General features: G+C 41.7%; 5 protein-coding genes across 5 annotated transcripts; all 5 read right to left on the reverse strand.

Moving 5' to 3' along the window:
- Positions 1-85: 85 nt before the first annotated feature.
- LOC128445592 (protocadherin alpha-6-like) lies at positions 86-2,491 on the reverse strand. The gene has a single exon (XM_053428344.1). The coding sequence runs from the start codon at positions 2,489-2,491 to the stop codon at positions 86-88; it is 2,406 nt and encodes an 801-aa protein (XP_053284319.1).
- Positions 2,492-2,963: 472 nt separating this feature from the next.
- LOC128445593 (protocadherin alpha-8-like) lies at positions 2,964-6,001 on the reverse strand. The gene is made up of 2 exons (XM_053428345.1): positions 3,534-6,001; positions 2,964-2,969 (listed from the first exon to the last, which is right to left on the reverse strand). The coding sequence occupies exons 1-2, from the start codon at positions 5,889-5,891 to the stop codon at positions 2,964-2,966; spliced, it is 2,364 nt and encodes a 787-aa protein (XP_053284320.1). The 5' UTR covers positions 5,892-6,001.
- Positions 6,002-7,032: 1,031 nt separating this feature from the next.
- On the reverse strand, positions 7,033-9,507 carry LOC128445594 (protocadherin alpha-8-like). Its single transcript, XM_053428346.1, has one exon. The coding sequence runs from the start codon at positions 9,403-9,405 to the stop codon at positions 7,033-7,035; it is 2,373 nt and encodes a 790-aa protein (XP_053284321.1). The 5' UTR covers positions 9,406-9,507.
- A 915-nt stretch (positions 9,508-10,422) lies between these two features.
- Positions 10,423-12,818, reverse strand: LOC128446234 (protocadherin alpha-8-like). Its single transcript, XM_053429230.1, has one exon. The coding sequence runs from the start codon at positions 12,787-12,789 to the stop codon at positions 10,423-10,425; it is 2,367 nt and encodes a 788-aa protein (XP_053285205.1). The 5' UTR covers positions 12,790-12,818.
- Positions 12,819-13,781: 963 nt separating this feature from the next.
- On the reverse strand, positions 13,782-16,142 carry LOC128445595 (protocadherin alpha-8-like). Its single transcript, XM_053428347.1, has one exon. The coding sequence runs from the start codon at positions 16,140-16,142 to the stop codon at positions 13,782-13,784; it is 2,361 nt and encodes a 786-aa protein (XP_053284322.1).
- Positions 16,143-16,662: the final 520 nt, after the last annotated feature.

Raw genomic sequence — 16,662 nt, forward strand, 5'->3', positions numbered from 1 at the left:
ATTAACAATCAGAGTTTGCGCTTGAAGCAGCACATGTAGAAGAGTTATAGAGTATATGTGAGTTGGATCATCTGTGTCAAATGGTTTATAAACATGAAAGAAAACAAGGGGCAAAAATCTGATTTTGTCGTCTTACCTCGCCAGTTGCAGACCTCCTGTCAGGCAGCATTAGTGTGTTGGCATGGCTTCCTGGGGCTATAGTAGATCCTATACTCATCCTGGGTCCAACTAACATGTAGCGTTTGTCTCCAGATCTGTACTGGATGCTGTGACACAGTGTCCCATCATAATTAGGCTCTGGTAGATATTTAGAAGTGTAGTCTGTGGACTTTGAGCACTGCATTGAAATCAGCACGATGATACTGACGAGAAAAAGAGCTGAAACTGAGCCCACAGTTATCATCAGGTAAAAAGTCACGCTACTGTCCTCCTCTGCTTTTGTTGAACTTTTCACATCAGAAGCTGCAAAAGCTTCTTTGGGCTCCACAACTTTGAGTATGACAGTGGCTGTTGCTGAGAGTGACACGTTCCCATTGTCTTTGACCAGTATGATCAGTTTGTGCTCAGCCTCGTCTGTCTCTGTGAATGAGCGCAGTGTTCTGATCTGTCCTGTATAGCGGTCCAACCCAAAGAGACTGTGCTCAGTAACTTCCTGCAGTGAAAACAGTAACCAGCCGTTATATCCTATATCAGCGTCATAGGCTCTGACTTTAGTCACCAAGTGTCCTGCGTTCACATTGCGGGGAATCTCCTCCACACCTTCAGCAGAACCGTTGGAGCTGACTGGATACAGGATGACTGGAGCGTTGTCGTTCTGATCCAGAATGAACACGTGCACAGTGACGTTGCTGCTCAGTGACGGAGTTCCGGAGTCTGACGCTACAACGTGGAACTGGAAAGTTTTCACTGTTTCAAAGTCAAAACTTTTTAAAGATGTAATGTGACCGTTATCAGAATTTATGTTGAGGAAAGCCATTATGTCATTTTTATTGCCGTCCCTGACAATATGATAAGAAATAGCTGCATTGTCATTCAAATCATTGTCAGTTGCACTCACAGAGAATATCGAGTTTCCAGCTGCATTATTTTCTGACAGATAAAACTCTAACCTGCTTTTTTCAAACTGTGGACTGTTGTCATTTACATCTGAAATCCGAATGTTGAGAGTTTTAAAAGTAGTTAAGGGAGGTTCACCGCAGTCAGTTGCTTTTATTGTTATCTCATAATGTGATACCTGCTCTCGATCTAAATAATCATTTGTGACCACTGAATATGTGTTCTCCTTATACGAGGCCTTTAATACAAACGGAACGTCATTTGTTATTTGTGAAATTATTTTACTGTTAACCCCTGAGTCTTTGTCCCGCACACTAAGAAGTGAAATAACCGTTCCAGGTTTTGAGTCTTCTGACGCTGTATCTGACAGTGACGTTACTTCTATTTCTGGGGGATTATCGTTGACGTCTTTAATCTTAATAATGACTCTACACTCACCTGTCAGTGGAGGTGTTCCTTTATCAGACGCCTCCACATCCAGTTCATAAACATCGTTTTCTTCATAGTCTGCTATTCCTTTTATTTTGATTTCTCCAGTTAATTTGTCCAATTCAAAAATGTCATAGACCTTCCGCAACAAGGTTTTTCCAAGCGCGTACTCAATTTCTCCATTAGCGCCTTCATCGCGATCTGTCGCATTCATTTTAAACACTGACGTGCCAGGAGGAACGTTTTCTTGAATTAAAACTTCGTACAGTTCCTGACTGAATACAGGGCGATTGTCATTACTGTCGAGAACAATAATGGAAACATTTAACGTGCCTGATCTAGGAGGTTTACCTCCGTCAACTGCAGTCACCAGCAGAGTGTGTGTGTTCTTTTGTTCTCTGTCCAACGATTTCTTAAGCACTAAAAATGGTATCTTACCCACATCGCTTTGACGGATATTTATTTCAAACTGCTCATTTGCTGTTAAAGTGTACGTACGAATAGAGTTAATTCCGGCATCAGGGTCACGAGCAGTGTGCAGCTGAAATCGCTTTCCTGGCAGCGTATGTTCCGCTATTTCAAATGTCTGATTCTTTTCGGGAAAACTAGGAGCATGATCATTCACATCAGTAATTTCCACAACAGCGTAGTGTATTTCCAAAGGATTTTCAACGAGGATTTTCAGCTCCATGAGGCAGGCGCCACTGCCCTGACAAAGCTCCTCCCTGTCAATGGGATTATTGACGTACAGTGCTCCATTATTCTGGTTTACTTCAAAAATAGCGTCTTTACTTCCAGACACAACGCGGAAGCGTCTATCAATCAAAGAAGCGATGTCCAGGCCAAGATCCTTCGCAACGTTTCCAACGACAGTTCCGTCTTTAACCTCCTCAGGAACAGAGTATCGGATTTGAGCAAAAGCCTGTTCTCCGAAAAACAGCAGCAGAATCCCATAAAAAGCCACCGTGGAGCGCTTCCTCGTTGGTGTATTTGTATCCGTTCCCATTGTTGTAACACAAACACAACATACACGCACGAGCCTCTTAATGCGACCAACAATTATGTATATTAATCCCGGGAGTGTTGCATATTTGCAGAACGCGGACGTGATCTCATCGGTCGGTGGGCTTGATTCAACTGCTTCCCTTGCACTGATAAAATGTCAAACAAAAGGTTTGCAAGGGGTGGGATGAAGACGTTTATGGTTTCATGATTTGATAGTGACACCCAGAGGTTGTTACAGGGAACTGTTCTCTTTATCAGCTTATCAAACGCTCTTATTGACATGAGAGCAAAACTCAGGTCTTGGGAAACTAATAAAAGCCCAAAATGATGATATTGTCTGCTCGTAATAATTTGATTGATCATTCAAATAATACTTTCCATTGCTTTACTGGTTTTACCATATTCAGCTTGTCAGTACCATGGACAGCAGTCATGGATTTGTGTATGTCTGTCCTGGTTATGACAAATGTAAGTTACAACTAAAAGACAACATGAAATGATGAAAGAGAATCCTCATCGATTTGCAACAACTAAAATACAACACAGTCATGCTGTTTAAACATTCCACACATAATGCTCCATCTACCAACTTTCACATCAGACATAGGTTAGAAGTTAGAATGAACTGAATCCCACCTGAAAAGTTACTGCCCACATATTCAAAAGTAAAGACAATTTACTGTTTTGCTGAACAGTTCATCCTTTTCAGGACCACGGACAGCGGTCACGATCAGATTCTGCCCATACAGACAGACCACTTCGAAGAAAATGAGCTTTTTTGTGTATATAACATTCCTCATGACCTATGAGTGTGCAAGAACAGGACAGCGCCGATGTTTGTTATAAACAAAGCTGTCTAGCCACATCCAGTGTGTTGCTGTTTAAACATTTTAATTAATTGAATATCCTACTTTATAACCGTTGGCAGTGAGACGTTAAGAGAGAGAAGAAACTCAAACAACTTCTTACAATATGTACAAGAGTAATTTAAACAAATGATAGGAAGAAAGCTTTGACCACAATGCAAATACAATATTATGCACTGGAAAATATAAGATTTTTGTTTGTCTTACCTCTCCAGATATCCCTCTCCTGTCAGGCAGCATTAGTGTATTGGCATGGCTTCCTGGGGCTATAGTAGATCCTATACTCATCCTGGGTCCAACTAACATGTACCGTTTGTCTCCAGATCTGTACTGGATGCTGTGACACAGTGTCCCATCATAATTAGGCTCTGGCAGATATTTAGAAGTGTAGTCTGTTGACTTTGAGCACTGCATTGAAATCAGCACGATGATGCTGACGAGAAAAAGAGCTGAAACTGAGCCCACAGTAATCATCAGGTAAAAAGTCACATTATTGTCCTCATCTGCTTTTGTTGAACTTTTCACATCAGAAGCTGCAAAAGCTTCTTTGGGCTCAACGACTTTGACGATGACAGTAGCTGTTGCTGAGAGTGACACGTTCCCATTGTCTTTGACCAGTATGAGCAGCTTGTGCTCAGCCTCGTCTGTCTCTGTGAATGAGCGCAGTGTTCTGATCTGTCCTGTATAGCGGTCCAAGCCAAAGAGACTGTGGTCAGTAACTTCCTGCAGTGAAAACAGTAACCAGCCGTTATATCCTATATCAGCGTCATAGGCTCTGACTTTAGTCACCAAGTGTCCTGCGTTCACATTGCGGGGAATCTCCTCCACACCTTCAGCAGAACCGTTGGAGCTGACTGGATACAGGATGACTGGAGTGTTGTCGTTCTGATCCAGAATGAACACGTGCACAGTGACGTTGCTGCTCAGTGACGGAGTTCCAGAATCTGACGCAACAACGTGGAACTGGAAAGTTTTTACCGTTTCAAAGTCAAAACTTTTCAGCGCTGAAATGTGCCCATTATCGGAATTAATATTTAGAAAAGAGGCCATATTATTCTGGACACCTCCCCTTCCAATCCGATAGGACACTGCCGCGTTGTCATTTAAATCTTTATCAAATGCACTCACGAATAATATCGATGCGCCAGGTGTGTTGTTTTCTATCAGATATAACGCCAGGGGGCTGTGTGGGAACTCTGGGGCGTTATCATTGACATCTGACACTTCAATACTCAAAGTTTTCAACGCAGAGAGCGGTGGCTCTCCACAGTCTGTAGCCGTTATTGTTATGTCATAATGTGACACACTTTCTCTGTCAAGATTTTCTTTTGTGACTAATGAATACATGTTTTCCTTAAAGGATGGTTTTAAGTCGAATGGCACATTCCCCGTCAGACTGCATATTACTTTTCCATTCAGGCCAGAATCAGGGTCTGTGACACTGATGAGGGAAATCACGGTCCCGTGTTTTGAATCTTCTGGGACCATGTTGGATATTGACGTCACCTCAATCTCTGGTTTATTGTCATTTACATCTTGAATCTTTATTAGGATATTGCAGTCTGTTGTCATCGGCGGCTGGCCTTTGTCAGAGGCTTGGACGTCTAACTTGAAAACATCCGCTGTCTCATAGTCAATGTTTCCTTTAACTCGAATTTCACCTGTGTTTCTATCGATGCTAAAAAGCTCCAACACTTTCGAATTAATGTCACCACCGAAGGCATACTCGACCTCCCCATTAGTGCCTTCATCTAGATCAGTCGCTTGTACTTTTATTAAAACTGTACCTATAGCAACATTTTCCTGTAACATCACAGAGTAAACCTCGTTCGAAAAAATTGGCCTATTATCATTTATGTCGAGAACCTTTATGGTGAGATTAAGATTCGCAGATTTTGCTGGTGTCCCTCCATCTATAGCGGTTAAAACCAAGCTGTGGTTTGTTCTCTTCTCTCTGTCCAAGTTTCTCTGTAACACCAAGAAAGGGATTTTATTGTCTCCCCTATCTCGAATTTCCACAGCAAAATCATCGTTTTGACTGAGTTTATAACGCTGCACGGAATTTATTCCCACATCAGGATCACGTGCGCCCGGTAACTGAAACCGGGCCCCTGGCAGCGTCGTCTCTGCTATTTCAATTATCTTTTCTTTCTCCGTAAAAGTCGGTGCGTGGTCGTTTGCATCCGTTATTTCCACAGTGACATAATGAATTTCCAGCGGATTCTCAATAACGATTTTCACATCTATTAAGCAGGCTCCGTTTTTATCGCACAGCTGCTCTCGGTCGAGATTCTTGTGAACATATAAAATCCCATTGTTCGGGTTTACCTCAAACAGCGCGTCCTGAGCTCCGGACACGATACGGAATCGTCTGTTAATCAAGGTGCTGACGTCCAGGCCCAAATCTTTGGCCACGTTTCCAACAACAGCTCCCACTTTGACCTCCTCCGGTGTCGTGTATTTTATCTGGGCGAAGATCAGCTCGCCAAAGCAAAACAGCAGAGAGAACAGCAGCGGACGCGACCAAGAAATCATTCTGCCTCTTTATCCTTCCTCTCCTTCTGCGTAAATCATTTAGAATAGCATCCTCAAATGTCGTCGTCTTAAAACACCCCGGCCGTCCTGAGATCACGTTTCAGAAAAGCCTGCGCGCGATTGAAGGACAAAATCCGAATAGGTTGCATCCTTTGTGGTCGGGCGGACAAAAAACTGTCTCTGAAAGGGGCAGAGTCTATTTGTCCTGAAGCCTCTGCAATTCCGTACTGTAACACTGACACCCAGTGGGAAATTCCACCGTTAAATTCGCCATAGAGGGGAGAAAAAAACGATTCCACCGACCAGAAAGCTTAACATTTAGCTCACACATCCAAATATACTTAAGATAAACATTCATCCCTATCCGGTACACAACAGCGATGGTGCTATAATGTCTCAAAACTGAACAAACCATTTCAATTGTCGATAAAATGACACAACGTTTGCTCTCTCTTCCAGCCGATATAATAAAACAAGATGTACACGTCACCACGGCGTGACCAAATTACCTAAGACCACACGCTAGTGTGCAGGAATTTATGAACTAAATGACACGTAAATGAAATTTAAATAGACTGAAGGTGAGAACCTAAGTAGTAGATCAAACAAAAGAGAGTGAGCTTAGTTTAATTGAACCACTGGAATCCTGGAAATACAACCAGATTCCTAAAAGACAGAAGCATATTAAGCTGCACTGATTTGTAGTAAATGGGCTAAAACACAGACCACGAATTAAATCCTTTCCATCCATAAGAACTCATAAACTAAATACATACAGCTTTTAAAAGAAAATAACATTAAAGTTTAAAATGTGACCAAGAACCATGTACAGCGCTGCGAAAAATGCCTTTAACTTTCCATGAATCCCCCTGAAGAGTAGCCTATAAATATTACTAAAAAAAAACATTTTCCAACTGCAACTCAAATGCCAACAGGAAAAAGCATCAGCACAAGTACCCTCACCACAGCACTATAATCTCTTTGAAGCCCAAACATACACTGATTTTAAGCAAATGGCCATTGAAACAATATTTAACTTTTACTGTAACCATTGATTATGTTAAGTTTCTCAAGTTGATCCTATGGCTCAGGAGGATATTATCTTTGTTAGTTTGTTAATGCATGAACAATAATCTTAAATTTAGATACATGTTCTTACCTCGCCAGGTGCAGACCTCCTGTCAGGCAGCATTAGTGTGTTGGCATGGCTTCCTGGGGCTATAGTAGATCCTATACTCATCCTGGGTCCAACTAACATGTAGCGTTTGTCTCCAGATCTGTACTGGATGCTGTGACACAGTGTCCCATCATAATTAGGCTCTGGTAGATATTTAGAAGTGTAGTCTGTGGACTTTGAGCACTGCATTGAAATCAGCACGATGATACTGACGAGAAAAAGAGCTGAAACTGAGCCCACAGTTATCATCAGGTAAAAAGTCACATTATTGTCCTGATCTGCTTTTGTTGAACTTTTCACATCAGAAGCTGCAAATGCTTCTTTGGGCTCCACGACTTTGACGATGACAGTAGCTGTTGCTGAGAGTGACACGTTCCCATTGTCTTTGACCAGTATGAGCAGCTTGTGCTCAGCCTCGTCTGTCTCTGTGAATGAGCGAAGAGTTCTGACCTGTCCTGTATAGCGGTCCAAACCAAAGAGACTGTGGTCAGTAACTTCCTGCAGTGAAAACAGTAACCAGCCGTTATATCCTATATCAGCGTCATAGGCTCTGACCTTAGTCACCAAGTGTCCTGCGTTCACATTGCGGGGAATCTCCTCCACACCTTCAGCAGAACCGTTGGAGCTGACTGGATACAGGATGACTGGAGCGTTGTCGTTCTGATCCAGAATGAACACGTTCACTGTGACGTTGCTGCTCAGTGACGGAGTTCCAGAATCTGACGCAACAACGTGGAACTGGAAAGTTTTCACCGTTTCAAAGTCGAAACTTTTTAGTGCTGTGATGTGTCCATTATCAGGATTTACATTCAGGAAAGACAACATATCGTTTTTACTCCCCTGTCTGACAATATGATAGGAAACAGCTGCATTGTCATTTAAATCACTGTCCGTGGCGCTCACAGAGAAAATCGACTTTCCAGCAACATTATTTTCTGACAGATAAATCTGTAATGGGTTTTGGGAGAATTGAGGACTGTTGTCATTAACGTCTGTCACCTGAATGCTAAGAGTTTTAAAGGTGGACAAGGGAGGGTCACCACCGTCGGTAGCTTGTATTGTTATTTCATAATTTGACACATGCTCTCGATCCAAAAATCCCTTAGTAATAACCGAATAAGTGTTCTCTTTGTACGACGGCTGTAACTGAAACGGAACGTCAGAGATTATACTTGAAATCATTTTTCCATTTATATTTGAGTCTTTGTCTCGCACACTAATAAGTGAAACAACTGTTCCAGGTTTTGAGTCTTCTGACACTTTATCTGACAATGACGTTATATCTATTTCAGGGGGATTATCGTTGACGTCTTTTATCTTAATAATGACTCTACACTCACCTGTCAGCGGAGGTGTTCCTTTATCGGATGCCTCAATGTCAAGTTTATAAACGTCGTTTTCTTCATAGTCCACTTCTCCCTTTACTCTGATCTCTCCAGTTAATTTGTCCAATTCAAAGATATCATAGACTTTTTTCTTCAGAGTTTTACCAAGGCTGTATTCAATTTCTCCGTTCGTGTCTTCATCAGGATCCGTCGCATTTATTTTTAATACGGACGTTCCTACTGGAACATTTTCTTGTATTTCAATTTGGTAAATCTCCTGACTGAATACAGGGCGATTGTCGTTACTATCAAGAACAATAATGGAAACGTTAAGTGTACCGGATCTCGGAGGTTTACCTCCGTCAATCGCTGTAACAAAAAGCAGGTGTTTGCTCGTCTGTTCTCTGTCCAGTGACTTTTTCAGCACTAAAAATGGTACTTTATCTTCATCGCTTTGACGAATATCTATTGCAAAGTGATCATTTGATGATAACGTGTATGTGCGAACCGAGTTAATTCCAGCATCCGGGTCACGGGCAGTGTGCAACTGCAACCGCTTTCCTGGAAGCGTTTGTTCAAATATTTTAAATGTCTGGTTTTTTTCACTAAAACTCGGGGAGTGATCATTCACATCAGTAATTTCTATAACCACGTAATGGATTTCCAATGGGTTTTCAACGAGGATCTTAAGCTCTACTAAACAAGCACCACTGCCCTTACAGAGCTCCTCTCGGTCGATTTTCTTATGAACGTACAGCGCCCCATTGTCCTGGTTTACATCAAAAAACGTCTCCTTAGATTCAGAAACGACACGGAACCGTCTTTCAAACAGAGAATTGATGTCAAGGCCAAGATCCTTCGCAGCATTTCCGACCACAGTTCCGTCTTTTACCTCCTCGGGAATCGAATACCTTATTTCTGCCAGAGCTCGTTTTCCGATAAAAAACAGTAAAGCCAAATAAATGGAGAATCCGGTGGAGTTCCTTCTTCGAGGCTGTGCTCTAGCCTCCATCGTTTTCCAGCAAAATATAAACACACAAAATCCCGTTGCTGCAAAAATGGTTTGCTATATCCAACCGCCAGTGCGTCGCATAGTGAAAAATTCAGCAAGACACCATCGGTTGACGAGCTTGGTTCAACCGTGCCCTCTGCCTCTTGCAGTGAGCAGACAAAAGCTTTGTGAGGGGAGGGACACGGTACCGTCAGAATTCACTATAAAGGCTAATACTGACACCCAGAGGACACAGGATAAGTAGGATATGCATTCTCCAATATGATGGGACAAACAAACTCATTCCAGTGAGGCTCTTGCATAACATCAAGATTTTAAATTCATAATTTTATTAAAGGTTTTCATGTTCATAAAATATGAGCAGAATGTCTTCAGATGAACCATAGGAAGAGCTTATTTGTTGCAGAGGTTCAAATTACGTGCAGTTAGTGGACTTTTTTAATGTTTGCTTTTTTGCTTATTTGTTTGTGCTCCATGTTCCATATAACTACAAAAATCCAAAACTTTTCAGCACCATAGACAGCGACCAAATTCAAGCGTTCTGCCATAATAAAAGATCTCTTAACTCATCGACATTACTCCAACAAACAAATGATTCACCAAAAACGTATTCGTATTTCAGGATTTAAAGGAATATTCACACACTATGACGACCAAAGATTAAGATGGACTACAATCAGATGAAAGGAGATAAACTAGTCCATAGATGATTGGTATTTATCGAGCCTTGATAAAAAAAAAAGGATGCATTAAGTGTAATTGTTTTGAGACATGGATTTTTAAAATTACTTATCTTCCTCTTTAAAGCGAACAATTTCTATGATTATTGTCTTTCTAAATGAAGTCGGAATAAATGTTTCAAATAAAACCATTGAACCTAACCTAAGGTCTGAGATTGTTTAAAACTGGTTTGTAGTGTTCTGTGGATTGTATGCCTTAGGATTGATATGAGGAAAACATGCCATTCAACACAAAGCGATACCACAGCACTCAGTGTGTGCAAAATATAATATTATTTCAAACTCTTACCTCTCCAGATATCCCTCTCCTGTCAGGCAGCATTAGTGTGTTGGCATGGCTTCCTGGGGCTATAGTAGATCCTATACTCATCCTGGGACCAACTAACATGTAGCGTTTGTCTCCAGATCTGTACTGGATGCTGTGACACAGTGTCCCATCATAATTAGGCTCTGGTAGATATTTAGAAGTGTAGTCTGTGGACTTTGAGCACTGCATTGAGATCAGCACGATGATACTGACGAGAAAAAGAGCTGAAACTGAGCCCACAGTTATCATCAGGTAAAAAGTCACATTATTGTCCTCATCTGCTTTTGATGAGCTTTTCACATCAGAAGCTGCAAAAGCTTCTTTGGGCTCCACGACTTTGACGATGACAGTAGCTGTTGCTGAGAGTGACACGTTCCCATTGTCTTTGACCAGTATGAGCAGCTTGTGCTCAGCCTCGTCTGTCTCTGTGAATGAGCGAAGTGTTCTGATCTGTCCTGTATAGCGGTCCAAGCCAAAGAGACTGTGGTCAGTAACTTTCTGCAATGAAAACAGTAACCAGCCGTTATATCCTATATCAGCGTCATAGGCTCTGACTTTAGTCACCAAGTGTCCTGCGTTCACATTGCGGGGAATCTCCTCCACACCTTCAGCAGAACCGTTGGAGCTGACTGGATACAGGATGACTGGAGCGTTGTCGTTCTGATCCAGAATGAACACGTTCACTGTGACGTTGCTGCTCAGTGACGGAGTTCCTGAATCTGACGCTACAACGTGGAACTGGAAAGTTTTCACCGTTTCAAAGTCGAAACTTTTTAGTGCTGTGATGTGTCCATTATCAGGATTTACATTCAGGAAAGACAATATATCGTTTTTACTCCCCTGTCTGACAATATGATAGGAAACAGCTGCATTGTCATTTAAATCACTGTCCGTGGCGCTCACAGAGAAAATCGACTTTCCAGCAACATTATTTTCTGACAGATAAAACTGTAATGGGTTTTGGGAGAATTGAGGACTGTTGTCATTAACGTCTGTCACCTGAATGCTAAGAGTTTTAAAGGTGGACAAGGGAGGGTCACCACCGTCGGTAGCTTGTATTGTTATTTCATAATGTGACACCTGCTCTCGATCCAAAAATCCCTTAGTAATAACTGAATAAGTGTTCTCTTTGTACGACGGCTGTAACTGAAACGGAACGTCAGATATTATACTTGAAATCATTTTTCCATTTATATTTGAGTCTTTGTCCCGCACACTAATAAGTGAAACAACTGTTCCAGGTTTTGAGTCTTCTGACACTTTATCTGACAGTGACGTCACTTCTATTTCAGGGGGATTGTCGTTGACGTCTTTAATCTTAATAATGACTCTACACTCACCTGTCAGTGGAGGTGTTCCTTTATCGGATGCCTCAATATCAAGTTTATAAACGTCGTTTTCTTCATAGTCCACGTCTCCCTTTACTCTGATCTCTCCAGTTAATTTATCCAATTCAAAGATATCATAGACTTTTTTCTTCACAGTTTTTCCAAGGTTGTATTCAATTTCGCCACCGCTGTCTTCATCAGGATCCGTCGCATTTATTTTTAATACTGATGTACCGACTGGAACATTTTCTTGTATTTCAATTTGGTAAATCTCCTGACTGAATACAGGGCGATTGTCATTAGTATCAAGAACAATAATGGAAACATTAAGTGTACCTGATCTCGGAGGTTTACCTCCGTCACTCGCTGTAACAAAAAGCAGGTGTTTGCTCGTTTGTTCTCTGTCCAGTGACTTTTTCAGCACTAAAAATGGTATTTTGTCTTCATCGCTTTGACGAATATCTATCGTGAAGTGATCATTTGATGATAACGTGTATGTGCGAACCGAGTTAATTCCAGCATCCGGGTCACGAGCCGAGTGCAGCTGAAACCGCTTTCCTGGCAGCGTTTGTTCACCTATTTCAAATATCTGGTGTTTTTCAGGAAAACTGGGAGCGTGATCGTTCACATCCGTAATTTCTACAACCACGTAGTGAATTTCCAATGGGTTTTCAACGAGGATCTTAAGCTCTACTAAACAAGCACCACTGCCCTGACAGAGCTCCTCTCGGTCGATTTTCTTATGAACGTACAGCGCCCCATTGTCCTGGTTTACATCAAAAAACGTCTCCTTAGATTCAGAAACGACACGGAACCGTCTTTCAAACAGAGAATTGATATCAAGGCCAAGATCCTTCGCAGCATTTCCGACCACAGTTCCGTCTTTTACCTCCTCTGGAATCGAATACCTTATTTCTGCCAGAGCTCGTTTTCCGATAAAAAACAGTAGAGCCAAATAGAAGGAGAATCCGGTGGAGTTCCTTCTTCGAGGCTCTGCTCTAGCCTCCATCGTTTTCCAGCAAAATATAAACACACAAAATCCCGTTGCTGCAAAAATGGTTTGCTATATCCAACCGCCAGTGCGTCGCATAGTGAAAAATTCAGCAAGACACCATCGGTTGACGAGCTTGGTTCAACTGTGCCCTCTGCCTCTTGCAGTGAGCAAACAAAAGCTTTGTGAGGGGAGGGACACGGTACCGTCAGAATTCACTATAAAGGCTAATACTGACACCCAGAGGACACAGGATAAGTAGGATATGCATTCTCCAATATGATGGGAAAAACAAACACATTCCAGTGAATTTAAAATCAAGATTTTAAATTCTTAATTTTATTGAAGGTTTTCATGTTCATACAATATGAGCAGAATGTCTTCAGATGAACCATAGGAAGAGCTTATTTGTTGTAGATGTTAAAATTACTTGCAATAAGTGGACTTGCAAAATGTTAGCTTCTATGCTTATTTGTTTGTGCTCCATGTTCCATGTAACTAGAAAAAGCCAATACTTTTCAGCACCATAGACAGCGACCAAACTCAGGCGTTCTACCACAATAAAAGATCTCTTAACTCATCAGCATTACTCCAACAAACAAAGGATTCACCAAAAACGTATTCGTATTTCAGGATTTAAAGGAATATTCACACACTATGACGACCAAAGATTAAGATGGACTACATCAGATGAAAGGAGATAAACTAGTCCATAGATGATAGGTATTTATCGAGCCTTGACAAAAAAAACAATGCATTAAGTGTAATTGTTTTGAGACATGGATTTTTAAAATTACTTATCTTCCTCTTTAAAGCGAACAATTTCTATGATTATTGTCTTTCTAAATGAAGTCGGAATAAATGTTTCAAATAAAACCATTGAACCTAACCTAAGGTCTGAGATTGTTTAAAACTGGTTTGTAGTGGCCTTAGTATTGATATGAGGAAAACATGCCATTCAATACAACGCGATACCACAGCACTCAGTGTGTGCAAAATATAATATTATTTCAAGCTCTTACCTCTCCAGACATCCCCCTCCTGTCAGGCAGCATTAGTGTGTTGGCATGGCTTCCTGGGGCTATAGTAGATCCTATACTCATCCTGGGTCCAACTAACATGTAGCGTTTGTCTCCAGATCTGTACTGGATGCTGTGACACAGTGTCCCATCATAATTAGGCTCTGGCAGATATTTAGAAGTGTAGTCTGTGGACTTTGAGCACTGCATTGAAATCAGTACGATGATACTGACGAGAAAAAGAGCTGAAACTGAGCCCACAGTTATCATCAGGTAAAAAGTCACGTTACTATCCTCCTCTGCTTTTGTTGAACTTTTCACATCAGAAGCTGCAAAAGCTTCTTTGGGCTCCACAACTTTGACGATGACAGTAGCTGTTGCTGAGAGTGATACGTTCCCATTGTCTTTGACCAGTATGAGCAGCTTGTGCTCAGCCTCGTCTGTCTCTGTGAATGAGCGAAGTGTTCTGATCTGTCCTGTATAGCGGTCCAAACCAAAGAGACTGTGGTCAGTAACTTCCTGCAGTGAAAACAGTAACCAGCCGTTATATCCTATATCAGCGTCATAGGCTCTGACTTTAGTCACCAAGTGTCCTGCGTTCACATTGCGGGGAATCTCCTCCACACCTTCAGCAGAACCGTTGGAGCTGACTGGATACAGGATGACTGGAGCGTTGTCGTTCTGATCCAGAATGAACACGTTCACTGTGACGTTGCTGCTCAGTGACGGAGTTCCAGAATCTGACGCAACAACGTGGAACTGGAAGGTTTTCACGGTTTCAAAGTCGAAACTCTTCAGCGCTGATATTTGTCCATTATCTGAGTTAATGCTTAAAAATGCTGCATTTTTAACTTGGCTACCTTCCCCTCTTACAATATTATAAGTTAAAGCTGCGTTTTCATTCAAGTCTTTATCCGAAGCTGTCACGGAAAATATCATATTTCCTGGCACGTTATTTTCCACCAGGTAAAGTTCGATTGGATTCTGCAGAAACTGAGGGTTGTTATCATTCACGTCTGATACGTCAATACTCAGAGTTTTGAATGTAGACAGGGGAGGCTGCCCACAGTCTGTTGCTGTTAGTTCAATTTCATAATGTGACACTAATTCTCGATCCAAACGATTTTTCAGAACTAACGAGTACATGTTATCTTGAAATGACGGTTTTAATTCGAATGGTACATTATCTGAGAGACTACATATGACTTTACCATTTAAACCGGCGTCTCTGTCAGTAATACTAATCAGAGAAACCACTGTCCCGGGTTTTGAGTCTTCAGACACCATCTGTGACAGCGACGTCACCTCTATTTCAGGTTTGTTGTCATTTTCGTCCAGAACTTTGATTATCACTCTGCAATCAGTGCTCATTGGAGGTTGTCCTTTGTCAGTGGCATGGACGTCTAACTTAAAAACCTCATTCTTCTCAAAGTCAATATCTCCCTTCACTTGAATTTCACCGGTGTCTTTATCTAAGACAAACATGTCGTAGATTTTCTGGTCAATTTTACCACCAAACACATATTCAATATGTCCATTTGCACCTTCATCCAGATCAGTTGCAGATACTGTAATTACATTTGTTTCAGCTTTGACATTTTCAGGTAGTGTTACTGAATACACCTCTTGGCTAAATATCGGATGATTATCGTTTGAATCTAAGACTATGACTGTGACGTTAAGAGTCCCTGATCTCGGTGGATTTCCACCATCAACCGCAGTCAGTATCAGTTTGAGCTCAATGTGCTTTTCTCGATCTAGAGACTTTTGTAAAACTAAGAATGGTATCTTGTCCTCTCCCCTCTCTCTTATTTGTATGCTTAAATATTCGTTATGGTTTAATTTATACACACGTACTGTATTGATGCCAACATCTGGGTCGTGCGCTGTTGGTAATTGGAAGCGTTTACCTGGAACAGTAGACTCAGAAATTTCTAATACATGTTCTTCCTCCTGAAAACTTGGTGTATGGTCGTTTACATCAACGATTTCCACTGCCACATAATGTATTTCCATCGGATTCTCAGCGACCATTTTCAGGTTTACTACACACGGCGAATCGCTTTCACAGAGCTCCTCTCGGTCGATGCTTTTACGCACATACAACACGCCATTGTTCTGATGGACTTCAAATTGAGAGTCTTCTGTTCCGGAGACGATACGAAAGCGTCTTTCATCCAATGAAGTGATGTCGAGTCCTAGATCCTTTGCGACGTTTCCAACAATAGATCCCACCTTCACTTCCTCTGGAACAGAATATTTGATCTGAGCTGAAACCCGCATCACGCAGCTCAGCATCACCGAAAAACGGAAGGCCACCCACCAGGCGTATATTCCTCGTCTTTGTCCCATCGTCTCAGCTCAGACTACTGTAGTTATGGTTACATCCACTCAAAGATACTTATGAAGGAGGAATTTGTCTAAAACGTAAAGTACGCTGAAGAACCGTCTCCCATATTTTCAGCCTCACTCTGCGCGTAACCGCATCAGTCGTTTGTGTGGAAGGTTTACAGCGTTCTGTCTGTCGATCAGAACAAAACCTCGCTGGAAGGGGCAGGGCCAACTCCATAACGCAATAATGGAGGCTGATATGATACTGACACCTCGTGGACAGAGCACAATATGACCCATTTCTAACACGGCAGATAAACGAAGATATTAGTTTGTTGCCACAGTCCAAGATGACAAGATTGAAACTGTGGTATGATAGACGTATTGTCAATTACACCATGGACACAATATCCACCACACTACATCCTTATAGCCATTGTACAACATCCAACTATCCCGGGGAAGTTGGAGCAGATGCGTCAGGATTTATATTAATACACTAGAGTGGTGTGTAAGAAAACACATTGAGAACTCAATCACG

The sequence above is a fragment of the Pleuronectes platessa genome, chromosome 8 (genome assembly GCF_947347685.1).
Source record: "Pleuronectes platessa chromosome 8, fPlePla1.1, whole genome shotgun sequence".
NCBI lineage: Eukaryota > Metazoa > Chordata > Actinopteri > Pleuronectiformes > Pleuronectidae > Pleuronectes > Pleuronectes platessa.

What these genes read in the sequence shown, in the direction of transcription:
- LOC128445592 (XM_053428344.1), bottom strand. Translation starts at nt 2,491, where the DNA reads ATGGGAACGGATACAAATACACCAACGAGGAAGCGCTCCACGGTGGCT.
- LOC128445593 (XM_053428345.1), bottom strand. Translation starts at nt 5,891, where the DNA reads ATGATTTCTTGGTCGCGTCCGCTGCTGTTCTCTCTGCTGTTTTGCTTT.
- LOC128445594 (XM_053428346.1), bottom strand. Translation starts at nt 9,405, where the DNA reads ATGGAGGCTAGAGCACAGCCTCGAAGAAGGAACTCCACCGGATTCTCC.
- LOC128446234 (XM_053429230.1), bottom strand. Translation starts at nt 12,789, where the DNA reads ATGGAGGCTAGAGCAGAGCCTCGAAGAAGGAACTCCACCGGATTCTCC.
- LOC128445595 (XM_053428347.1), bottom strand. Translation starts at nt 16,142, where the DNA reads ATGGGACAAAGACGAGGAATATACGCCTGGTGGGTGGCCTTCCGTTTT.